We start from the raw sequence: 27,198 nt of genomic DNA, 5'->3' as shown, positions 1-27,198 counted from the left end.
ACTTATAAAAGTATGGGAACTTAAAATTGGTCATGGTCCCATAGGTCAAGTTATGGGCTTCAGAAATATACATAGGTTGGGGTCACCAAGGCATAAAAAACACTTTAAACAATTGAATAGCAAAGGGTACAATTGTAGCTAGTTTCCTTTCTTGTGCTTAGTAAAAAGCTACTTATGCATTTATCGAACTAGTGCCTTTATTAACGACAGGTCCACTATTAAGTCAGCTCCTTATCTAACCCCTGCCGACCTCTTTGGCAGGGCGGTGTGTAAGGCACTCGCTTGGCCTAATTGACTGCATTATTTATGAGATGAGCCCAAGACAAGGGATCCTTGGACGGACATCCGGCAACGGGACAGTGGACAACCCGAAAAGGGGTTGACATATGGTGGGCCACTCCTGGCGCTCAATCACTGGTCAATGGGAGACCTTTGGGTGTCCAGACGGAAGTCGAAGATGTGGGTGCTGGGACTACACTATTTCGTCTTTTTTCATAGCATTAAATATTCACGAAGTCAATTTACCATAACGAAATGTTTCTGCAATCCTTTGGCTCTACACTTAGGTAGAAATATTGCTAGTAGTTAATTACAAAGAAAAATCCTAAATGTATTTTAAAATATTTTTTAAATTAATTGCTATATCAAAAATAAAATAGAAACTTTATCGTTGCAATATTCCCCAAATTCCCTCATTTCCTAAATGTATTTTAAAATATTTTATAAATTAATTGCTATATCAAAAATAAAATAGAAACTTTATCGTTGCAATATTCCCCAAATTCCCTCATTTTTTTTAAGTGCAAAGGACTGCCCTTGAGCCTTGGCGATTGATTTGCGAGACATCCAATATAGTGAGGTCATTAATTAAATAAAAAGATTTGTGCTCTTGTGAACAGCAAAATCCTTTGTCAATTGCCCAGACTGTCCATACAATGTAACTGAACAGGGCCGCCAGGGTCCTGAGAGGCAGATTCAGATACGGATCAAAGAGACTCGCACATTTGTGATATACAGCCATCTTCGCGCCGCGTGAATCTCATCCTGGGGGCGGGGCAAGGGGAAAAATAAATTACTTTAAACGGTTCCGAATAGCAAATTGCTGATTGTCATTTCAAAAGCCACACATATCAGTGTCAATGACTGGGGGACCTGGACCTGGACGACTGGACGACTGGACGACTGGACGCCTGGCAACCTGGCACTCTGCGTCGCCGCGTCTCTGGGATTGGGGATTGGGGATTGGGATTGGGATTGGGACTCGGGAAGTCTGCAGATTATGGCCTTCTTGGGTCCCCGAAGATTGGGAAACCGGACGCTCTGTGTGTGTGACTGAGCGAACTTTAAATGACGAATGACCACAGCAAAACGCAGAGTGAATCGGGATCACAAGATGTGAGGCCAGAGCGGCAATAATACGATCTTGGGGCCAGGACGGCGATGAAGACGACGACGACGACGACGACGTCGACGATTCGCGGGAATTGAGATTGGGATGAATTTTTATAATTGAGCCGAGCAGATTTTTTAATCCCTTTCTTGCTCCTCTGCTAGTTTCGTTTCGGAAAAGGCGCACAGGGGGGGAGGTAAAGTTCGCTTCAGCTTCCTTTATCGGGTCAAGATATAGGAAATTGGATATCAATTTAGGGGATTATTAAGCTATCTGTAATGCTTCTTGCAGATGATATAATTTTGAAGGCCTTGGAAAGCACTCACAAGTTCCTAACTATCCCAACTGTGCAAAAAATAGATCGATTTAATGGTCTTTTCTTTTTTCTTTGTATGTCACCATGTATATTGTTTCTTGGATATTGAATTAAGTAAATATTAAAATAATATAAATATAAATAATAAATATTTTCTAACTAGCCTTGGCTCCTAACAAGCTAACTCTCCACAAATAAGATGGATATTTTTTTCTTATATCTAACTAAGATGGATTTTGTGTTTTTTTTTTTTGATAGTACTGAATAGTTCCTAACTATCCTAACTCTCCAAAACTAGGACACATTTTCTTTCCTTTATCTAACTAAGATAGATTTTGTGTTATTTCTTTATTAAATCAAACTTAATTATATAATTGTCTTTGAATATGATTTGGAAAGTACTGAATAGTTCCTAACTATCCTAACTCTCTAATACGAAGATAGATCTTTTCTTTTTTTCTTCTATCTAACTAAGATAGATTTTTGTTTTTTTCTTATATCTAACTTATATAAACAATTAAAGTCGACTACTCTTTGGAATGTACTTACTAGTTCCCAACTATCCTAACTTCCCAAAACTGAAATATATATATTTTTTCTTCTATTTTACTAAGACAGAGCTTGAGTTTTTTTCTTTATCTCACTCAATTTGCAATTAGCATAACTGAATAGTTCTTAATTATCCTATATCTTCAAACACAAGATACATATTTTGTTATTTCTTTTATCCAACTAAGATAGATCCTACTGTATTGTTAATTTGATTTCGACTATAGTTCCCAACCAGCCTTGGTTCCTGGCTATCCTAACTCTCCCAAACCATCATATATTTCATGTCCCATTCCCCCTTCCCTATATCCCACTCGATCCTCGCCCGAGATGGACCCCAACTATTCCAGTGGGTACAGCCAACTACCGCCATTGTTCTGAATTATTGACATCTGGTCCCATGCCATCAATCTCGCAGAAGATTATAAGGACTTTTGGTGTTGTTGCTGCTGCTGCTGCTGCCGTTGCAGTTTGCTTCTTTTTTTCGTATTTTTTATTATTATTATTTTTTTTCGGTTTTTTTTTTTTGCTTCTGAGCCAACCTTCTATCACACAGGTACACTGCATTCGTGGAGCTGCTGAGCTGCAACTTTAGCCCCGGCCAAAGGCAATTTCGCCGTCTGACCATCGATCCCTTCTGTTCCAGCCGCATGCGGTGCACTCCACTATGCCGGACCATGCGATGCCACACCAACTGCACCAATATGGGGGAAGAAGCTCGGTGACGATGCTGCCAACGTCAATCGCTGGACCTCAGTTCAGCTGCAGGTTCGGCGGCCGGGATCTCGGGATGCTGGATGCTGGATGTTGGATGCTGGATGTTGGGGCGGTGGAGAACTGCCATCGTATCGAGAGCGTGTAGCAAAATTCGTGCCGTGACCGCCCCTTTCAATTCTGTATTATCAGATTAGCTTTTTTGTGATTTTTTTCCATAAGCCATTTGTTGCTGCAGTAGTTTTAGTAGTAGTTGTAGTAGTGTAGTTGGAGCTGCAGCCGTAATGCTATTGACCGCCAGCATTAAATTACGATTGGGAGTCGTGGCAGCCGGCCACAAGATGCCCATGATGCCCATGATGCCCATGATGCCGATGATGCCGATGATGACACTGCTCGTTTACGAGAACCCTGGACTGGTATGGGTTCGGGGTCTTTGAATGTGAATTAGAGCCGGGTTAACGTTCACTCCACGACAGGTGCACTTAAAAAAGCACTGAGGCCGGCCGGGCACCGCGAAAAAAAGTAAAGAAAGAACATCAAATCGGCATCTGGGGGAGGCGAATCTTATGACCAAGGCTACACTAACTCCCGCGATCAATCAAAAAAAAAAAGAGAATACTTATTCATTACCTGGGAGTTCAGTAGTTGGGCGAACGACCTTTGAGGAATTTTATTTCAAGTGGAATTTTATTGAAGATCTGTTTCGGTAACTTAGAAGGTTTTAAAAATATAGCTATATTTATATTTTTATAGTTAATATAGCTTACTTGCGTATTACAATGTTCGGAACAATGTACTTATTTTTTAGATGGAATAATAATATACATAAAAATAATACACACTACATCTTGTCCATTAAGTATATCTAATTCATCCTCTAATTCAATAATGATGATATAATAAAATGGTTAAATATTATATTAAAGCGGAAGAACCATATGGTCTTGATAATCTACTTAAATACTATATATAGAAGCACATTGATGGTATTCCTCAAATATTGTAAAATTAAAGGTACATTTTTCAGCAAACCTTTTTTAAAACCTATAATAGCTTTTATTTTTCAAAAATATATTTAATTTTTTAATTTTGTCTAATCTGTTTTTTGAGTTAGTAACCATAGAGGAATGTTATATTTTTAAAACCCAGCTAAATTATTTTTGAAAGGTAGCGATCTTTATTAAATGTTGCCTAGAATTCGAGAACATAATGTTCTTAAAAATGGTCCTTATGGAAAGGGCTTGGGTAAAGTTCGTCTTTTAAGACGCAGTTATTATAGAGGGATATTCATTTTGTTGACATTTTATAGAGAGCAGCTATCTTTTGTAATTGATATCTTTGGTAAATGATATGTTGCCTAAAATACATACAATTCAAGAACATAATATTCTCAAGAATCATGCGTATGGGTAAGGTTCGAAAGGACTGGGGAGCATTTAAGGAAACACATTGCCGTGCCCCATGTCTGTGGGCTGTTGTTTTCTGCGTGTTTGCTTCGGGCTCAACGATAACATTGTGGCAATTTTATTTACCCACAATCTGTTGTTTTCCCCCGTTGAACTCGAGACCGGGGCGCCACCAGCCAGGAGCCAGGAGCCAGGAACTGGGCGATGGAGTTGGAAACAGAGGTGGCATACAGTCAGTGGCACAGACACAGGGACCCAAACCAAGTCCGAGTCCGAGTTCGAGTTGGAGTTGGAGTCCAGGGACGTGTACGAGTCGAGTCCTGCCAAACAGGAAGGAAGAGAGCGGATTTCAGCGGAAGGAAACACTAAAATGTTACTTTAAATAAATTGCACCACACCGGAGGCTCGGTTCGGCTGGGCTCTGCTATTTTCTAGACACCGAACGAAGGGGAGGTCATTGGATAGGGCCACCATCTATGTGGCCAAAGGGCCATATGACTACTATATGGCTATATGGCTGTGCCGATGGCGATGACGATGGTGTTGCTACCATTGCCGGCAGATACGTTATACTGGGGTTGGCCGGGTGCGACATGGCCAACCACACATGGATACATGGATACATGGATGGCACCCATTTACATGGTGGCTAGTAGTGCAGCTACACATCCTATATACATGTGGCCCGGACACATAAGATAGCACACACCCTACGGAACCCGGCCTGCATGTGCAGTATCTGCTGGCGCAGTGCATTCATTTATTTGGACACTAACGCCCTCGCAGTCGGGGCAGCAAAATTTACGAGCTTCCCCTAATCGATCTAAAATTAAACGGCTTGCTGGAAAATCAACCCTTTCGGGGTGCAAAAAACAGAGAAAACAACTTCCACCTTCATGCATTCTAGCTATCTGCAATCCTAATTGTTATCAACAATTTGCAATTTCTCTTTCGCAAAAAGCTATCCTTTAAAGCCTTCAAGTTCATCGGATTTGTCTTTACCCAATTTACAATATTGCTATGTTATACGTACTTGCTTTAAAAAATATATATATTATATATAGTATATATTTTTGAGATGATTTAGAGAAAGTTAACAAACTCCTAAGATCTTTATTGAATATTTTATTTTACAACTTTAATTTCATTAAAATGTTTCCCATTGTACTTAATTAATGTATTAATTTTTTATAATATATATTTTCATATTAATTTATTTAAATATAGTACTTAAAAAAAAATCATTATAATTTGATATTTCCATAAGAAATAATTGGATTTATTCGATAGTAATATATTTAAATGGATAAATTTAAATGGATAAATATATTACAATTATTTCTTATCGAAATATCAAATTACAAGTAAATGTGAATCACATTAACATATAAAAAATATGTTAAATACATTTTATCTGCCAGAAACCAAGTTCTAGACCGCCCTGATCATAGGTTCGTCGAAAAAAGATATATTCTGTATTGTCATGGGTGACAATGTCACCAGATGACAGACAGAAATTGAGTGCGTCTGTATGCGAATCCTTGATTTCGAGGTGGAGGAGCTCCAATTAAACCTTTTCACCCCACCATCTGTGCCCCAGAACAATCTTCCAAGGAAAGTTAGCATATAATCCCACCATATTATGTCCTGAAAAATCTCCCACTTCCCAGGCAAACAAACAGAGCTTTAAGAATTTTCAGATATTTTATTGCAAACATATATAGCTTAAATATGAGTTGAAGGTATTTGTCTGGTTACTGTTTCAGAACTAACTAACCGACTACATAATTACTTTAGGATTTGTTTGTAATAAAAAAACAACAGAACGTATTTTCGTTTTATCGATTTTGGATCATGAGGACTTTCGATGAGTGACCCTACCTAGGCTCGGCGAACGGCAATCCGTAATCAAATCTGGTTCGCTTCCTCATATAAAGCGTTTCGTCGTCGTTGACTCATTCTAATTGCATTCCCATTGCCATCGTCATATCATATACAACACACTTAATATTTCAGTTACAATAAAAAAAAAAAAACGTTACTCACGCTGCTTAGTGGCTATTTATTTAACTTACATAATCGAGTATCACTAACAATATGTATCGTTATTTATTTATTTAGTACTTGTTATTTCTTTGCCATTTATAAATTCTCTACAACACGACGCTTGTACACAAAACATCAGTTTTTTCATAAGTACAATTAAAAAAAAAGGGACTCATTAAATATATATATATATATATATATATATATAAATGTATATATATATATATTGTGTGTATATTTATGTATAGAAAAAAAAAAATGCTAGTTGATCCATCTAAATATTTATTATTTTAGCATTAGCCTAGGTGACAGTATTTCTTCGTATTATGAGCGGCAGACGATCCTCGATCCTGCGATCTCCGATCTTCGGTGTGAGCATGAGCAATGCGTATGCATCTGGTATATAGATATATTCGATAGATTTAGGCATAGATATAGATACACATATATCCCATCCGTATCTGCGCATATCTGAGCATGGGGCCCCCCGGCTCTTAGTGATAGAATGCCAAAGCCTTGGCATAGTACGAGGTACATGGTCATGATATGCGATCGGGACTCTGCCGCTGGCCCGCCTCCTCGGCGCCGGCCACCTCGACGGGATGGCCATCGCCGCGAGCGCAGTGATCCGGTGACCTGGACTGCGATCGCGACTGGGATCTCTTCGCCAGCGACGGCGGCAGCGCCGGCGGCGGCGTGATCGAGTGCTGTGAGTTGGAGTCGGAGGAAGTGCGTCGGCAGAAGGGACTGAGTCCGCCCAGGCCAACGGCTGGATTCCCGCCTGCCCCACCACCAGCACCGGCTCCGGCGGCGGCGGCCAGCATATGGGGCGTCAGCTGGGGGAACCGCGGCATCCTTGGCAGGCCGGCAAACATGGCGCCCCCATGGCCCAGCAGCAGGCGGGGATTGGGTGGTGGTGGTGCGGGCGCCGGTGCAGATCCATCGCCGCTGACCAGCGGATAGGCGAAGCGATGCTGCAGTGCCTCGAAGCAGAGCGGCACATTCAGTCCATGGGCATGGGCGCCGGCACAAATGCGCGCCAGGATCTCCGCCTGGATGCTGCCCACCGCCGCGGGATTCACGCCGCCGGCTGAGCCCACGATGTGGGGAAACCCGGCCTTGTTGTTGTTCAAATTGAGGCTCATCAGCTCGAGCAGCGGATCCGTGGGCATGACGACCGGAGCATGGAGCAGGCCGTGATCATCGTCGCTGGTCGACAGCAGCTTGCGATGCAAATTGAGATTCGAACTGTGGCGATCGCGGCTCCGTTTCGAGGGAAAGGCCGCATTGCAGCCGTCGATGTTGCACTTGTGGTGCAGCTTGAGGTGGACGCTCTGGTGGTGCGTTTTGAGATGAAAGTGATTCTGGAATATCTCGCCGCAGGCGGTGCACTTGAGGGGGTTCTCCTTGTCGATGGGCACCTCGGGCACCTCCGTTTCCGGCTCCACTTCCGGCTCGGGTTCGGGTTCGGGTTCCACCTCCGCTTCCGGTTCGGTCTCCGCTTCCGCCTCCGGCTGCAGGCCATTGCCATTGCCGCTCTCCTCCCGCCGCAAACTATTCCTACTACTTTTATTATTATTATTATTGTGATTGGCAGTCTTGTCGCTGGACTCCTCCGCCAAGGACTCGTCATCGCCATCCCCATCCCCGTCCCCATCGCCATCGCCATCGCCGCCGCCCATCAGCTCCTGCTTGATGCGCACATAGCGATTCTCGTCCGCCTCGTAGCTGATGTCCTCAAGCGGCTCCAGCTTGATGGCCGCCGCTGCCCGCGACAGGTCGAGGGTGGTGTCCACCGGCGGATCATCCACCTTCCTGCCAGCTGGCTCCTCCGCCCTTTCCCGCTTCAGTTCCGTTTCCCTTTGTGGCTCCTGCTCTCGCTCCTGCTGCTGTTCCTGCTCCTGATCCAGCTCCGGATCCTGCTCCGTCTTGATGCAGAGACCCACCGGCCTGAGATCACCGTAGGGCGTGAGCGGTGGTGATGGTATCGACTTGGTGGACTCGCCCACCTCGGTTTCTTTGGCGGATGCGGGCGTCGGCTGCGCGGGCAGACGCACCTTCTTAATGGACAAATCGGCGGCCACATCGTAGTCGATCGAATTCTCGCCGGAGTTCTCATCCGATTGCACCGGACACCGCACCGGGTTTTGGCTCTTGCGCTTCCGTTTGTTGGCCGCCATTTGGGCGAGGACATGGGCGTGGGCTTGGGCATGGGCGTGGGCGTGGCCATGGACATGGGTGTGCCCATGGGGGTGGGTGTGCGAGTGGGCGTGGGCGTAGGTGTGGCACTCCTCGAGGCCGGACTGAACGACCTTGCCCGGACTGGATCGGGATTGCTCTTTGGTTTGACTCAGGCTGGAAACCGCCGACGTGGAGCGCTCGTCGCTCTCGTCGTTCTCGTGCTCGTGCTCGTTCTCGTGATCGTTATCGTGGTCGTTATCGTTGTCGTGGTCCAGCGGAATGCTGTCCAGCTCGTCGCCAACCACCACGATGCCATCGGGATCGTCCTCGTCCTCGTCCTCATCGCCGTCAGCCTCGTCGTCGTCGTCGTCGCCGGCCATGTGGATGCCAACCTGCAAAAAGCAATAAAAAATATGTTTTTTAATATTCATAAGGTATATATTTAACTTTATACAGACAATATATAAATTTATAATATTAAGATCTTGTTGGTTTGACAATGTATTATCCACAATATTATTATATTGATATCTTATACTATCCCCATCAAAATACGATTTGACCATAGAATATGTTATTTTGCTTGAAAAACCCACCTCGAGGATCTCGTCGTCGTCCTCGTCCTCCGTGTGCTCGTTCTCCAGCGTCAGCTTGCGTCGCTGCCCCTCGAATCGTCCGGCATCCAGGTAGGACCTCTGCAGGTAGTCCTGGCCATGCTTCATCTCCAGGGCTCCACCGACTCCCGATCCCGCACCTCCAGCCGCTCCGCCGCCACCCATCGCATGGTGCCTCAGATCCGGCGGCGGCGTCAGCAGCGGGAAGCTGCCGAAGGGCGCCAGTCCCGCCATGAGACCATTGGGCGCCTGCAGCAGGAGCGGATGCGGCTGCGCACTGCGACCATCGTGCGGCGAGATCTTGCGGCGCAGATGCGGCGAATGGAGCTTCGGATTCGGGTTGGCGCTGTGGCGATTCCTCGAGCGCCTCGAGCTGAACATCATGCTGCACCCGTCCACCGTGCACTTGTGCATCTCGCGCAGATGCACCGCCGAGAAGTGGATCTTGAGGGCGCCCTTGTCGCAGAAGGTCTTCAGGCAGACATTGCACTGCACCCGCTTCTTGCCCGTCACGGGATTGATGAACTGGGTGCCCAGGTTGGCGGGCATGGAGCCCCATTGCCGCTTGCCACCGCTTGAGCCTCCCCCGCCGCCGGATGATCCTCCTCCTCCTCCTGGGGAGTGGGCCTTCCTGCTGGCCCGCATATTGGAGGACAGGGCCAGCCGGGTCATCCTCTGCGAGCTAACGCCCGAATTGGAGCAGGATCCCGACGCGGAACCCTTGTCGCTGCCCCTCTGCTGCTTTCCCCCGGACTCCTCCACCGATCCGGAGCCAGATCCCGAGCCGGAACCCGATCCCGAGCCCGAACTAGAGCCTCCCTGATGCGGATACTGTTGCGCCGGCGGCGGAGAGCGGGAGTCCGGCGGCGGCGGCGGTGGTGGCGGCGGCAGGTGATAGGCCATGGCCATTGCATTGAAGAACTGGTTACTCCGGTGCAGGTGGTGCTGGTGCTGCTGCTGCTGCTGCTGACTGTGGTGATGATGGTGGCCGAACTCCGTGGGACTCGGCGGCAGGGGCAGTGGACCACCGAAGGCGCCCAGGGCCGCCGCCGAGCTGATCTTGCGAAAGTCAAAGGGTTGCATATTCTGCAGATCACTCAGCGGGTTCATGGGACTCTCTGAGTTCGTCCCAGAACCGGAACCACCGCCTCCTCCGCCACCTCCTCCTCCGCCACTACTGCTATTACTATTCCTACTTGCCGCCGCCGCCGATATCTTCTGTTGCAACTGGTTCTGAAAGTGCAGCTGGGCATGGGCCAGCTGGGAGAAGTGGGCGCTCATCGATTGTGCCGGCGACTGGGACTGCGAGCGGGACGGCGAGTGCTGGCCGCCGGCGTTGGCATTCAGGGTGAGTGGGTGGCGCAGCGGCAGCGCCAGCGGCAGGTGCGGATGTGGATGCGGATGGGCGTGCGGATGTGGATGGTGTGTCGTTAGGGGCAGCGGCGGCAGGGGCGGCGAACTGCGGCGGCTGGGGGTCATCACCATCGAAGCGGACTCGGGGCTCAGGTGCAGTTCCCCAGCCTGAAGTTGATGACGGTGCTGCTGCTGCTGCTGCTGCTGCTGCTGCTGGTGGTGCTGGTGCTGGTGCTGGTGATGGTGGTGGTGGGTTGGGTGGTGCTGCTGTCGCTCATGACCTTGCAGGGGGTGGCGATAGGAGGCGGCGACGCTGGCGGGCAGGTGGTACAACAAAGACGATGACGGACTAACCGAACCACCGGCGGCCAAACGGTGAGCTTCCGAGGATGAGCGACTGCTCGACTGCAGCTGAGGATGCGGATGCGGTTGCGGTTGCGGATGCGGATGAAAGTGCGGATGCTTCTCGTGGCCAATATTCATCAAGCGGCGGCTTAGGAACAACAGTTAATCTGTAGACTTCTGACGATACATTAGACTAGATGCGGCATTTAGGTTCCAGGCGATGTGCAAATGGTTCGCTGCAAGGAAATGAAAATAAAATATTTAAATTAGTTAGCAATGATAATTATAGGTATTTGTGGTTCTTATACCAAGATAAGAAGGTTAGTAAACAATATGGCCAGTGATTGAGTTTTAAAAAAGTAAATTAACGTTTTAGTGTTGCAAAGACCTTTATCATCTGCGCGAGATGCTTAGACCTTTTTTGCTGCAACTTGGTCAAAAATGGTGCGAATCCCACAAGACACTGTTTTGGACAGCTAACAAGCTGGATAATTGATCGACGCCATTTCCTAGTTGATTCCAAAAACTAAAAATTTTCTCAAAATTTCAATTTTATTGCAAGGGGTAGCATCGTCATTTTTTGCGAAATTTTTTCAAAAATTAAATTTTTAAAGTGTGAATACCAACTGATTGGAAATTTTGTTACGAGCTCGGCAAGGTATGACATTCCATTACTTTTATTATTTCGACCAAAAAACTATTCTTATTTTGCCAGAAAATAAGTTTCTCATTTTTTGGCGAAAAATCGATTTTTTTCTTGGTCCTTTTTTGCTGTAACTTGGTCAAAAATGGTCCGAGGGCTAAAAGACGCACTGTTTTGGACAGCTAACAAAGTAGGTAATTGATCGCAGTTATTTCCCGGCTGATTCTAAAAACTAAAAATTTTGTCAAATTTTCATTTTTTTTGCAAGGGGTAGCATCGTCATTTTTTGCGAAATTTTTTCAAAAATTAAATTTTAAGGTATGAATGCCAATCGATTGAAAATTTGATTACGAGTTCAACAAGGCATGACATTCTATTTTTGGACCATTACTTTTGTTGTTTTGCCCAAAGTACTGCTTACTTTCGGGTGGAAAACAAGTTTCTTAATTTTTTAGGCGAACAACCGATATTTTACCATCATCCAAATAGATTGGAGACATAAGTGCATATATTATAGAATATTATTTTTGTTTGTTTCTACCTCAAAAATGTGATTCTTTAATGATGATGCAAGTAAAAGGTTCCTGTACCTATTTTATAAAATCCAAGGAACGTAGCGCATCTAAAATTCTTATTATTTTCCTTTTCTTCCCTAAAGTTTTCCCATGGCATCGTGCCAAACTGTAACCTTCTTACGCATTTATTTGTACTCCTCGAGTACCTGGTATAATTTGAATTAATTTCGCTCGACTTTGTCGACCGGTGACCGGGTGTGTGTGGCATTCAAGCGGCCTGGGGAGCAGTGCGTCTCGGCCACATATCTTCTCCCATCTCAAACACCGTCGAGGAGTTTCCACCGAAACCGCCTAACGAAGTGGCCCTCGGACCTCCCAGACGCACATCATCCGCAGCCAACCCCATACGAAATACACTCGTGCAGCCACGAGTACAGATGATTATTGAAAATAAAAATAAGAATAATGATGTGACAAATTCTGAGTGGTCACTTCACGTCTTCGGAGCAGGGTCGGCGAGCAGAAGGGGGGAGGGGCGAGGAGACGGGGGCCAGGAGACACTTGTAGACACACACATACCGGCACACACGTTTCGTGGAGAGCCCGGCGTGACATGACGATGTGATGGTGTGTGCAGAAGACGCTCTTCGCGCTGTCGTCTACGGGCACTTCAAGTCCCCATGTCACATTCTTCTGTGCCGCACAAGAGCCAGTCGAGATCGCGCGACCTGGCTCTGCGATACGATGCGATACGATCCCATACGAGCGGTTCCGACCCGACTAGATCCGAATCGGACTCAAAGCTAAATTCAATTCCAAATCCGAGTTCCGAAATCGAAATCTAAATTGAACGCAAATCGATAGGGCGCTGGATCGTGATATTCAACTCAAACTCCACTTCCATCGAGACGAAGATGAAGATCGAGGCCGCGAGATCGCGATCATTACGCGCGACCTCTTGATGATCCCGAGCCCAGGTGATGAGTGTCGTTCAACTTGCTTTACTTTAGTTTACCACCTAAGCATTAAAACCTGAGCTTGGGCTTTGTATATCCTAGATTAATTCAGAACATAAAAACTAGAAGTAGTGCTAGAAATTAGAAATAAATAGAACTCCCACTAAGGAAAATACCAAGTTTATAAGATGCCAATAAATGATCCTTTCTTTAAAATAACAAAAAAAGTTCCTAAAAAATATACCGTCAAAATGTAAAATACAAAAAATACCAAAAACAAAGAAAAGAATCAAAAGAAAGAATTAGAATGATTAAAGTACGAAAGTAGCTTCCTTATGCTGATATATCCCAGATAGAAACTAGAAATAGTGCTAAATATGAGAAATAAATAATCCTCTGCTTAATATACCAAGAAAAGATCCTAAAAAAACATACCGTCAAAATGGAAAATACAAAAAATACCAAATAAAGCCAAAAAGAAGATAATAAGACCAAAAGAAAGAATTAGAATGATTAAAGTTCGGAAGTAGCTTCCTTATGCCGATATATCTTAGATTTATTCAAATCAGAAAATCAGAAATAGTGCTAAAAATTAGAAATACAAAATTCTCTGCTTAAAATACCAAGAAAAATGCCTACAAAAATATACCGTTAAAACGTAGAATACAACAAAAAAATCCAAATAAAGTTAAGATCAAGTTTATAAGACCAAATGAAAACATCCTAAATGATTAATGCACAAAAGTAGCTTCCTTGAGCCGATTGTGTGTGTATAAAAATAGCAATTATGGTAAGATTCGCTCCTATTATTATTATCTTTGTTCTCTCCACCAGCCTTTGGACTGTGCCATTTGGCATTGGGTGAGTTTGCATGATATATGTCATCTTGGCGAGTAACTTAAATGGTATACAAATTGTTTTTTAATTGCCACCTGTTGGGGCCGCTGCTGTAATGACATTTATTAAGATTACGTTCTGTTCTGAGCCCGGCTCGGTTGGGCTCAGATCTGAATAAGGAACTGTCGTCTAGAAGCGGAGATGCACGACGCGACAGTCTCGTCAACGGCAGATTTTAATTGCTTTCGGCTGATATTTAATTTTTATACATTTTTTTTTTCTACTTCTTCCCCCCCGTGTATTTGTGATATGACACGTTTCGAATATCTGTGTTCTGACCAAACCAGTTTCACCCCGGCATCGTATGGTGTGTGTGTGTATCTGAACCCATCTGCTCTTGAGCACTGATTGCATAAAAGTGACAGTTTGCAGCGAGTATTATTGGAGCTTTGTTGTCCGCCTATAATTAGGGTTCCATAGTCCATGTCCGCTGGAACCTTTACAATCTTTGGCGATTGGGGTATATATTTATTTGAAACAATGTTCGAACTATTCGAACTTAGCTAAAGAAGCAAATAACTAAGTGGATTTTATATCTGCATATCTGTTATAAACTACCAACCTTATTAAAAGAAAATTGTAAAAAAAAAATAAAACAAAAAATTAAAAAATATAATAAAAATATATATATAAAAAAAAAAGTAGTTCTAGTATTTTCACATATTCCCTCATTCTCTTTGAAGGCATTTACTTTGGAAAACTACATTTAAAGCTTGGAAATGATAAATAGTCAGGGCTCTTTTAATTCATACTTTATGGAAACCCTTGCATGTTCCATGATTTATGTGTACGCATACGACGGGTTCAGACGAATCCTTCACCAATGTCTCAGTTCTCCAAAAAGCACTGGTCATTTATTTCATCCTGAGCCCCAATCGGCTCTCGGGCAATTTGTATCCGAATCAGACGAGAATCTGTCCGGGCTGAGAACGAACTCCTTTTAATTTCGTATTTCACATGAAACTCATTTTCGTCTCATAACAAAATTGCCGCTAAGCTGTGAGTTGTGTATCCCCAATTCCCGGCCGAACAAAGGAGGAGAAAAATGGCATTCCAGACACCAATCATGATTATTATTATTGGCTTTATCGCATAGAATCGGCGGCAGCCGTCATAAGGCGCATTTTCTTAACGCATTTCCAAGAGTCATAAAGCAGCCCGTATCGGCGGTCATAAATGCGTGTTAAAGTCGAACAACAGCATTTTTGTGAGATGTCAACCATTAAACGCGAGAAAGCCGCCGATCCGAGCCGATCGTTCTCACATCCCTCACACACAATAACCCAGCAGATCCCATAAAAGAGCCCCACTGCCCCGTGCTCGAGCCTCGACTATTTTGTAAAAATTTATTTATGAAACACATTAAAAGTGTCAACACGGCTTGCCGCACATGAGATATGTTTGGCAAGTTGCCTCTCTGTCAAAGCCGATGTTAAAATGTTAAAGCCGGCCCAACCAAGTCAGCCCCCTTTGGTATTTTTTTTCCTTTATTTTTCCACGTCTCCAGTAGTCCCGAGCCATGGCACCACTTCAGTTCTGATTATGAACGCCTCTGAATCGCCCCGCCGACTGCCGCCGAACAGGGCTTAACAAAGTGATTCCAACAGAAAGCCCACTACCTCGCTGGGCTCGCTCCTTTGCTTTTTCGTTAATATGCAAATCCCTTGTGGGATCGGCGGCAAAACCACAGAGGAGAGAGCGCCAACATCGAGCGGTGTTCAATGGCAGGACTCGAACACGAACACGAACATGGCTTTGGAATCGAAGTCCGGATCGGAATCGGAATTGGACCCAAATCAGGGAAAGGGTCTGCAAATGGGACTCGGACTCGGACTCGGACTCGGACTGAGATTGGGCGACAAATGCAGCCTCAGCGCAGAGAAAATACTTTCTTAATACAAATTAAAAATAAAACAAATTTCTATAAAAATTAAAAAAAAAATTTTTAATTTTAATTGTAATTACTTAATGCAGAAAATCCTTGATATTTTTAAAATAATTCTGAAAAACTATACCTTAGGTATAAGTTTAGTTTCAGATCCTAACTCTAGGAAAGTGTAGAATACCCCCAATGTCCGTCGAAATCCCATGATATAAGACTAAAGGCTTACCAAGTCAACTAAAAAAGTTAGCAATGTTTAAAAACAATTTTAAAAACAGCAAACAGCTTTCAATATTGTAATAAATAGAAATATCTTTAGAAATATTGCTATTGCTGCTATTAACTTGAACGCAGCTGTAAAAATATAGTTTTCAATAAAGTTTATATACCACCTACATATGTAAAACAGGTAACTTTTCCATACTACCCTCTAAAGTAAGCCCCTTTTATTATTTATAGTATAAACAAACTATTTTCGATAGAGTCAAAGAGGTAGCTTACAAGCAGGTGAAAAACTTGAGTTACACTTCAAGAAAAACTGTTGTTTTTTTAAAGAAAGTTTGTTTAAGAAAAAGTCATACAATATGTTTTTATTTTACACAGAAAAAAATATAGCTTGCTTCAGTAGATAAATGTTAAAACAAATTAGATTTCAAATTACTGGCCCTATACTTTTCTTTTTAAATTTCTTGTTATACATTTCAAATTTAATCTCAAATATTTTGACTTAGGATAGCCTCTTTTTCTCTGTGTACGCTCTGGCGCTACTTGGGACCTCGGCCGACTGTCGCAGGCGATCAGACGTGATGTTTGGGTCGGGCCGCCTGGCAGGGGTCCGCTCTGGATGCTCCTCGACCCGGCTCGGCCTGCCAGAACGCTCGTAATCCGGGGCTTAGACTGTGTTTTAAGTGGATAGGTCGGTTAGCCCTCAAGCGCAAACACGAAGCCGCATCAGCATCATCGGCCGGAAAGTGTGATGTTGGGGCTACTGGATCTATGGGCTTCTTCTCGTCTGTACAGCATCTTCTCGATCTTATGAAATGGGAGCGTTTGAGTGGAAGGAATCGGTGGTTTGGGAACTTCAGAGCAGTCTGGGTCGCTTATGAAAGCATTTCTATTGTTGACAAACATTGGGGTTCTATATAGGGATAGTAAAGTTGGTCTTTGATTGTTGCATTGTGAATGAATTTTGTAAGATATTTAAGTGAATTTAGTTTGAAAAAGTCTGGAAGTATTTTTAAGTAAGCTGTGAAACAATACCAATTCTAAAAATGTATAAATTACCCTGCGACTTTTATCGTTTTTAAGAAACGTAATGAGTACCCAGGCAAGTCCATTGTAAGTCAACTATTCTTGCTGAACATTTTTCCACCAATGCAGCTCTCTTATCGTGCAAAAAGATCGTCCAAGGGACGTGCTTTTTTTTTTGTGTTTATTTACTTATCGGTTTTTGGGGCGTCACCAAGATGATGTCCAAGCTGCGGAGCAGCCAACTTGGCACAGGCCATTCAGGCCAGCTTCTCCATAGGCTTGGCCATGGCATTTTTGGCCAAAACAGAGCCTCCAACCAATGCCCACCGAAGTGATCTCGAGTAAAGCACAAAAGCCATTCTTGTTTGTGGCCGGGAGCAAAATCAACGATTGATTGAAGGAAAAGGAAAGGCAGGCAGACTGAAAAACTAAGGCTACAAATTGATGATAAAAACCGACTCGGCTGAAAAGCCAAGGCGGCGGCTTTGTTCATCTGCTACAAGCATCGCATTTAATGAGATTTATATCAGTTTTTAATAGCTTTGTGACTCTATTGTGCCTGGGCCGTATCGAAAGAAAATCTGGAGTCATCTTGCCGGGGCGATGGATAGATGGTGGATGATGGAGATATACAAATTAGTTTGCCGAGACGACATTGTCGAAGTAATGGCCCAAAAGTGACCGGCATGAGGAAGTCGATGGAAGCTATGTGTTACCTCGCGTCTATCTATAATACTTACGCCTTTCAGAGGCCGTGAACCAGCTTCCTGAAGTGCTTTCAAAGATATATTTATAAGACTGGAAGAGTATATAGTTCCCTGGTGGATCTAAGGCAAAAGAAAAAAAAAATGGGGAAAGGCGAAGAAAAGCGAGTTAGTTAGCTGTAGTCCGTCTGGCCGATCACGATCTAACAACAAGTTTTGATGATTTGTGCCAACAGCCGTCCGTCAAAATGTCAAATACTTGGGCACACATCAACAATTCGACACATTTCACACATCGATGCCAAAAACCCAGTCTCTAAGCCCCCAAAAAGATCGATTCGGGATTGCCGCAATGCCGAAGTCAACGTTATTTGTATTTCTCAAATTGTGTTAATTTAAATCAAATGACAAAATATAATAAACGACCATAAAATTTAATCCGAGTCTTTTCTAAAAAGGTACGAAAAATGTGCCAAGTGCTGGGGCACACAAGCAAAACCGTCGCATCGATGGTGGAGTCGACTAATGTAGCCACTTTTATAACTTGTTCTAAATTTAAATTAAATATCGGTTTATTTTTAATAAAGAAGTTCTACGAAGCAATTCTTTAAGGTGAATAAGCCTTGATTGGAGTGATAGAAACAACGTACCAAAGATTTAAAAAAAAATACTAAATAAGAACCTAAAAAACACCACAAATACTCTTTATTTTTGGAATACCAAAGATTTTAAATATGGTATTTAAATGCATAAATACCAGAATGTTTTATGAGTTAATATCTTAAATACCATTAAAAAATAGATCCAACCCATCCAGAAAAGTTACAAAATGTGTCATCGCTGCTGTAGAGTGTTTGACACAAAAGCGAAAAATGAAAACCAATTAAACAAGCTAATCATTTTATTGTCATTAGCACCGGGGCAGCAACAACACTGACAACATGAAAAGAAGAAGTCAAATTTAAACGGCTTATTAGCAGTACCATTTAGGTGTTATCGTCAGTTAGGGCCATTGTGTGTTTGTAAAGAGAAACCGATGCCCATGGGTGTGTGGGGTACTTAAACACCCTAAAAATTGGAAAAAGCAAAAAGTGATTTCTAAAAATGTGATTCTCTAACATATCCACAGACAAGTGAATTTATTTGGATGATATATCAAATTTTACAATTTTACAGAGTATTTCATGAATCTGCATACCAACCAGATTTTTTTTTATTTACCAATCGTGTGGGTTCAGGTCTTGGACAGTTAACAGTTTTAAGCGTGCAAACATTGGGGCAACTCATTAGCGGAATTATCAGCTTCGTACACGTATTATGCCTGTGACAGCGGCGCATGTCAACCGGGCAGATCGACAGGCATCAAATGTGTAACGTGGAGGTCTGATAACAGCGCAGTATTGCATCATCCAGGTTTAAAAATAAATTACCCCTCCAAACCCCCCATATCAATCAGTAACATTTTACATTCCCAGTTCCCGTCTTTTTGGTTTTTAAAGCCAATTTACAATCCCTCAGTTATAAGGAACACGCGGGGATCCGCTGAAGTATTGATTGATTAATGAACTGGTATTTCAGCTGAATATTTCATGTGTCCGGGGCTTTCGTTGCCCTTCTTGGTGGCTCCATCCTTGACCAGACCAGCGAAATGTCCCGGTCCTGATCCTTCCGCCCAGCACGACTATTGCTGCCCCGTTGACATTGTAATTGAATCAATAATAAAATCAAAACGTACGACGACGACAATGACACTTGCATTTCGCCTGCGACTTCAACTCGGATTTTTCGATTCCAATTCCGAATCGGTCTGCGTCTCCGTCTGGACACCAAGCCCCCTGCCCGGCCGTATGTCTGTCCCCGAATCCTCCCCACCATGTCCGTGTTCGTTTCGCTGTCCGTGTCATCGTGTCATCATTTCAGCATTTCAGCACAAGGAACGGCAACGTCACCATCGCCGGCTCTTGAGAGCCGGACCCCCATTTCGAATTCCACTGGGCATGGGGTGTAGGCATCGAACTTGGTTTACGATTCGGCCGGGTCAGATCTACTCCACATATGTGTGTACACAGAGAAAAATGTGGCCCGCCCTTTTCAACTTTATCGATTTTTAGATTTGGCAATTTTATTCAGCATCTTAATCCGTTCTTCCAAACGTATACACTCCTTTTTTCAGCTCGTATGAACTTGGATTACCATTGAAAAAAGATTCTGGTATTTTATAAAAGCTTTCAGTAAAATACCAAAAAATACCAGACATTTTAAAAAAGTGTCTATTGCTTAAAAAATCTTTAGGCTAAAACTTTTTGTATTTCAAAACGTTATTTACGGCTTGAGCTTAATTACTTTTCCTCAAAGGTTTAAAAAATACCAGATATACTAAAATCTTATAAAAGCTTGGATTTTTTTTTGAACAAACGCCACAACCTTTTGTAGCTCGTAAACATTTGGTCAACATAATACTAGAAAACCAAATCGAGCCCTATCAAATCTAGAACTAGAAAATGGCTAGAAATTGTGTGATACGGCCGTTGTTTCCACCGTGAACGTCAATGCCCAATCAATGACTTCGACTGGCTGTCTGACTAGCAGACTTTCCTCGTCGAGTGCATGCTTGTGTCTTTCCTTTTAGAATTTGTTATAATGTGTACGAGAGTATATACATATTTCATTTTTGAACTGTCTCCCTGACAGCCCACGAACGTTTTGAGTGACGTACAAAACGATGTCGTGTTGTCGTGCCGCGGATTCGACTTGGCGTTCGACCAGGTTGACTTTTTGTCGTTTCTCCTCCGCTCCTCCGCTTTTCGCGTATATGTTTATATGGCGTATAGTATAGTATATATGGTATATGTCTCAGTCTCATTCTCGGTCGCAGTCACAGCCCCGGTCGGACGGACACGGCAATGGTGACTTTGACTTGAATGCGCCAAGCGAGCGATTTCTCGAGTGGGACGTCAAATCAGCTGAACTTTTCATTAAGGCCTTTTGAAATTCGGCATTAACCCTTTGGTGAACCGTCCCTGTCACCCTGTCTTTATAGCTGGTGTCGTTGTTGGTGTACCAGTGATCGGGGAACCCATTAGCAGTTGATCCATCGCCAACCGAGGCAGGCTGAAGACGACGTTCGGCAAAAAAAAAGGAAACGGCTTGACTTTGTCAGCGGCTCGACAACCCCCCTTAAATCAAAACAATTCTTGCTCTGTCAACTGCAATATGCCTCTAGTCATTAGTTTTCACAAATGGGTGGGCTTCCTACCAGAGTCGTGACACGTTATACGAATTCCAAATATACACATAATTTAATTTAAATTTTATAAATCTTAAAAACTAGTTTCATGTACTTTCATAAGGTTAATTATAAGCGCCTAGACTGCGAGCTTTGTTTCTTAACTTTTTAGGTTTAGAGATTAATTTTTGGATTAAATTACATTTATTTCTAAAAAATACCAAACAAATTTCGGTATTTTTGTAAGCATGCTTTGTGGATACTTTTACCAGGTCATTGTTTTGATTAGTTTGTAAAAAATGGGTGGGCTTCCTACCAGAGTCGTGACACGTTATACGAATTCCAAATATACACATAATTTAATTTAAATTTTATAGATCTTAAAAACTAGTTTCATGTACATTCATAAGGTTAATTATAAGCGCCTAGACTGCGAGCTTTGTTTCATAACTTTTTAGGCTTAGAGATAAATAAATAAAAAATACCAAAAAATGTCGGTATTTTTTTAAAGCATGCTTTTTAGATACTTTTCCCGGGACATTGTTTTGATCAATATTGGTTGAGTGTGATTAAGCCCGCTTTCTTCGTAGCTCCACCTTGTCACCGGTAATAACTTTCTAGTTACAAATTTTCTAGTCTTTTTTTAAGCTTTTTTTCTTCTATCTCTTTTGTCAACACTGGCCCCGCGGCTTCCAGGGAAATCGACGAGGACCAGGCTCTGGAACTGGGACTGCAATTGGGGACCTGGCATTGGCCTGTGCGCATTTGGTTGATTTTTTTTTTCATTTTTTTTTCTTTTTTTGAAAGGCAGCCGTCATGGCGGTGTCAGTAGTTTTGCCGGCCGGGCGAGCGACCAGGCCTCATACTGGCAGACAGTCAGTCAGCCAGTCAGTCAAGTCAGCGATTCACAAAGGAAACACTTGAGAAGTGAACATGTTAACGGGAGAAATAGTTCGTCGCCTCCTCCAATCCAAAGCCGAGGCCGCAAAGGAGCCAGTGGAGTATGGCCCGGCATGGTATGTGGTATGTGGTATGTGGTATGTGGTATGTGGTATGTGCCATATAAGACATATACACGTATGAGATGGTGGTGCTTTTATAATGCTGCAGGTGAGGAAGAAGGTGCATTGTGTCGCCGGAACCCCAAACCGAAACCCAAAAACACTTGCGAGAGTCACTCGAGAGCTGTCAATCCGATGGCAGACGAAAAAAAAGAAACGCCTGCGAATAAGGTAAATACAAATGGGCGGCAGACGGCAGAAAAAACACGCCGAAAAAGTCAAGGGTAGCGTCAAGTCGAGTGGAGTTCGCAGTTCCCCAGTCCCCAGTCCGCAGTCCCCCAATCTCCGAATCCCATTCGCAGTTCCCCGGTCTGTAGTTTCGATACGAAGCTGGATCTGGACACACTCGTAGCTGGATCGCAGCGTTATTAGCTCTCGTACCCGTTTCCATCCAGGGGCGTTCCGCTCGGAGGGCATTAAATGATTATCTGGCTCTGTCATGCCACTGAGATCGGTCTCGAAAATTATGCGAATTTCATACTTTAGGGGGCATGTTCTCCTTGTTTCTGTCTGGTCTGTCTCTTGTGTTTATGTTACTCCTCGTCTCCGCGTTAGCATTCATCTCCTCCTGTGCCCTGTGCCCTGTGTCCTGTGTTCTGGTTCTTCGACTTGACCATCTGATATCGATATTATTGCTGGTCGAAATGTAACCGAATCGAGCTGAATCCCAAACCGATTTGATTAAGAGAGCCCAGCACTCGACAGCAGGTGTAAACGAAGAACCGTCATCGATTTCGTTCGATTCGATATCCGTTGGGTGGGGGGAGAGAGTTCACCGGAGACCCTGTTGAGCCATTCGGTCTTTCAAAATGGCCAAGAAAAATGCTCTCAACATTTAGGATTGATGAGCTCAAATCCTCTCGGCTTATCAATCGTAAATTTTAATATCGCTTTCCCGGGTCATTTTCGTATCTAGAGATTTATGGCGTCTTAGGGATACGTACACTTGAAGTGTTTCTTTTTTTAAGTACCTATAACGTATCTACTTAATATAAGAACTTACATTAACTCTTTTATTAATTTATGCCCTACCTAAAATTAAAAAAATCTATTTTTAAAATAAAAATTATTTTTTTTACCTTAACATTTTTTCTTTGTTTTGACTTGTGAATAGTATCAAGTTTTTTATCAGATTTTCGCCAGTGCACTGGATAAGGCTGGCCGACGGTTCGACTCTTAGATTCGGGGAACTGCCTATAGATTTGCATACAAAGATGGCTGGTTGGCTGGTGGTTCCAGGGCGGAAATATCCGGGCGAGGAGTGATTGGCTCCTTGGCCAACGAATGGCAGCTGAAAGGTTTCCTAGCGAGCAGCTGCCGGTCGAGGAGATGCACATGATCTTTGGGCCGGGGCGAGCACTTTTATCGGGCGCAAGATCGTGGCAACCAGACACCAGCGGCAGTATCAAAACCAAAGGCCCTGCAGTGTCCGGCGATAGGATGCGAATATAAGATGGCAACAAATTGCCATATGGCCAGGGCACTGGGTGTGTGTAATCGTCATATTGGGTAATATTCGATCGTAAAAGTATCACCGACCATGTTTTCCACAATGAGAATGAGCTGGGCCTCCGCCGCCAAAAGGTTTGCTGGCCGAAAGCCCAGACGCCACCGCCACCGCCGCCGCCAATAAGAACAGGAACAGAGGGCTGTGAACCGAAAACAGCAGGAAGGCATCCCCGACCATGACCATGCCATGCCATTCTCCTCTCCGAAACTCCGAGCTCCCAGCTCCCAGCTCCCAGCTCCAGAGGAGACCTCATAGGGTGCCAACTGAAATGGCCAGACGACTGAGACGCAAAATCAGTCGCAGTCCCAGGGCCAGGGCTCACCTGCCTGCCACATCGATGCTGTGCATTTCCATTTGCATTTCCACTTCCCCCCACTCTCAGGCTCTAATCCATTCAGATCCAGCGGGATCAACCTTGTCGTCTATCCCGACACCTAGGCCAGGTAAAATATTCGTCTCTTGGGCCATTAAACTTTGGTGTCCAGCTTCCTCGTTCGGAAGTACCCTTTATAATCAATATGGCGATAATCTGGTCAAAAGTGTCAGGATCAATTTGGTATTCACAGGCTTGGATATTTCTTTTGAACCATTGAGGTTAAGGTTGAGTTACGGTGCCTAACAAGATAATATGATGAGGGATTTATCATTATCATCTTTATATTATCAGCGCAGAAAGGAGCTTTAAAGAATCCCATTGAATCTTGAAGATATCAAAAATGCATCCTTTTTAGAAAAAAGTGCACAACTTCTTGACTCCATAGACGTCGACCAGCCTGAACTCAGGTGCTCTGAAGCACGTGTGAAAGATATTAATAAGATTATACATACGCACATATTGTGTCTTGTTTTTACTCCTTTTATGCGGCAATAAATTTATTGTCCTTTGTATTCCCATGGTTCATTGCCGGGCTAGCAAAGATGAGAGCGAGATGCCGATGCCGATGCCGAAGCCGATGTCCCTGCTCCAAGACCGCGTCCCCAGCCAAGTGTCCATCTGCATTCGCGATTCCCATGGCCTTTACCTTTCCCGCTCCTGCTGACAGGTTGGCTTATTGAGCTCGAGACAAGATAAGTGCTTTTGTCTCCCCATCTCCCCCCCCCCCCCCCCCCTTTTGAAGCCTGCTGATCTACGGCTCTGCACGCGGACGCGTCCACATTCACATTCGCGTTCGCGTTCGCATCATACATCCACTGGCACACTCACGTCCACATCACACATTCGCATCCACGTCCACATCCACATTCGCATCCAAGGAAATGGCGGGTTCAGTTCTCACTGGCACATTTTATGATGGCCCGAGATTGCCATACTTTCTAGATCTGCCTCCGTTGAGTGATTGAATTGGATGGGTTGGGCCCGGGTGACTCTATATGGAGTGCACACACACAGAGTACACCACTATGGCAGGTGTCTCGTCTAACTGTTTGATTTCGTTTGCCATTGTTTTTCCTGCTCGTTTCTTTTTTTATAATCCCCATTTTTTTTTTGGCATTATCAAGCCGCAGTCATGGACCCATCGCATCACATTGCCTCGCCATTGTGCAACGGCGGTAACTGGTTTTTTCGTCCATCCAACCATCCCGCCATCCCGCCATCCCGCCATCCGTCCATCTGCACAGCCGCCCAGGCCATCCATCCAGCCATCCAGCCATCCATCCATCGGCTCGGTCCAGCCTTCCCCTTCGCTTTATCTTTTAGCGAGAATTGCCAATCATTCGCAGCCGCAATAAAATTACATGAGTAAAATGTGTCCGCGAGCATTCGTGGTACTTGATCGTTTTTTCAAGAGTGCGGTAATCGGTTTCAATTTCATCTTTATAGTGTTATGAAACCCAGGGTTCGCGCACAGCTTTTCAGTCGCCACCTTCTCAACGGTCGACTCAACTCGCCTCGAATCGCCCCGACAAAAGGAAGAGTGGTTGTGGTTCAGGTTCGGTTTGGTTCTTTGGGTTAGGTGCTCGGTGGGTGGACACTGGCGTTGGGTGGACTGGTATCCGTCCTTTAATCGGTGCCATCTCAGCACACTGCTCGGAATTCCGGGGCGAAATTGTGCAGAGATGGTGGTAAGTATAGGTGAATGGCTTAGGGACTTACTTTGAAAAGATGTGATGTGATTTTGGTTGAAAATCTCAGGAGAACTGTTCAACGATTTTATCGGAAAGATATCATAACACCCAAATATATCAGCTTTTTTATGGCAGGAAAAATCAAAATAAAGATCAAAATGAGGAGTTTAATGCCTCGTTAAGCTCGTTGTTCCATTTCCAATTTATTGGCATTCAAACATTTTTAGGTTTGAAGCTTTTGAGATTTTTAAAAAAAAAATCCTGAAAAAATGCTAAAATTGGTCAAAAAATAGATTGACATGAAAATGATTGGGGTCGTTCAATGCAATGCAATGAGAAATGTCTTATGTAGTTGAGCTCTTTGTTTAATTTCCAATTTTTTAGCGTTTAAACCCAAAAATGTTTAACCTTTGAGATTTTTTTTAAAAACCCTGAAAAAAACCTTACAAAAAATGCGAAAATTGGTCAAAAAATTAATGTTACTTAAAGTGATGAGGATCGTTATTATATTAAGCAAGCTGCTCGAAATGCTAATGTAATGAAACTAAAATTAAGAATAAGGAATGTCAAACCTCGTTGAGCTCGTTGTTTAATTTCCAATCAAATGGCATTCAAAAATAAAAATTAACATTTGAGATTTTATAAAAAAAACCCTTTCAAAAAATGCTAAAACTAAACTGCTAGCCGTCCGTTCTTCACTATACTTAAAAAATAATAGATGAGTGACCAAGAAACACAGCTTTCAGGCTTTCCCATTTCGATTTAAGTTCATAGTTTAGCTTGTGTTTAAACTAGTAAGAACTAGGAAGGTCTTAACAAGGTTCGGAATATTTTTTTAGTGCACTCCACCCGCTTCTCCACGTTCATTTGACCACTCTGGCCGTCCATGCCGCTGGGCTCTGCTCTATTGCTCCTCCATTTATTTAAGATGGCTGGAGCTGAGGCCGAAGCTGGAACTGGAGTTGGGAGACTGGAGTTGGGAGTCTGGAGTCTGGAGTCTGGCGTAGAGAGAGCTGGGATCCCGGCCTGCGCCTTGGACTTGGACTTGGAGTTGAGCCTGTAAAAAGCAATTCACTGTAATTGCTTTGTGACTTATGGCCCGGCCCAACTTGCGCGTTCATCGCTTTACCGATTGCTAGTCGGCAGGTAGCTGCCGACTCCACTCAAAGGCCCCACCTCCTCCGCCCCGGAGATTTCCACCTCCATTTCCACTTGCACATCCTCCACAGTCACCTTCTCCGCATCCACAGCCGCCTCTACGTCCACGTCCGCGTCCACATCCACCTCCGCCAAACTCCTTTCTTCTCCACCGTGTGTGTGTTGTCCCTATTTCTGCAGTCTTGCAGAATCTGCGTAGCCTGGCAAAGTGGTAGTGGCGACTTGACCTTGTCATGCCATTAAATAAAATCAAACAGAAACTGAACTTGGCCCGATGTTCCCGCCAGTTTGCCAGCTTCGCCAGCTTCGCCAGCTTCGCCAGTGTGTCCGCCCTCTCCTTCCGGCGACCCTTTTGGTTACCAGGTAACGCCCTCTTCTCATCTCGGGGAATCGCTAATCCCACAGTTCCAT

The 27,198-nt window shown here is 43.9% G+C and overlaps 1 protein-coding gene across 3 annotated transcripts in view; it reads right to left on the bottom strand.

Annotated features, from left to right (window-relative positions):
• Window positions 1–6,063: 6,063 nt before the first annotated feature.
• LOC108025836 (uncharacterized) overlaps window positions 6,064–27,198 on the bottom strand; it is a 33,243-nt gene continuing 12,108 nt past the window's right edge. For all 3 annotated transcript variants that reach the window (XM_044093006.2, XM_017096494.3, XM_044093005.2), the window contains exons 3-4: window positions 9,202–11,153; window positions 6,064–8,997 (exon numbers count right to left, since the gene is read on the bottom strand). In XM_044093006.2, coding sequence (XP_043948941.1) covers window positions 6,964–8,997; window positions 9,202–11,055 — 3,888 coding nt within the window. In that variant the 5' untranslated portion in view covers window positions 11,056–11,153 and the 3' untranslated portion in view covers window positions 6,064–6,963. The remainder of the gene's footprint in view (window positions 8,998–9,201; window positions 11,154–27,198) is intronic.

Source organism: Drosophila biarmipes, chromosome X, assembly GCF_025231255.1.
Source record: "Drosophila biarmipes strain raj3 chromosome X, RU_DBia_V1.1, whole genome shotgun sequence".
Taxonomy (NCBI): domain Eukaryota; kingdom Metazoa; phylum Arthropoda; class Insecta; order Diptera; family Drosophilidae; genus Drosophila; species Drosophila biarmipes.
Note: the sequence above shows the minus strand (reverse complement) of the source record. Positions and strands in the feature narration are given on the sequence as shown.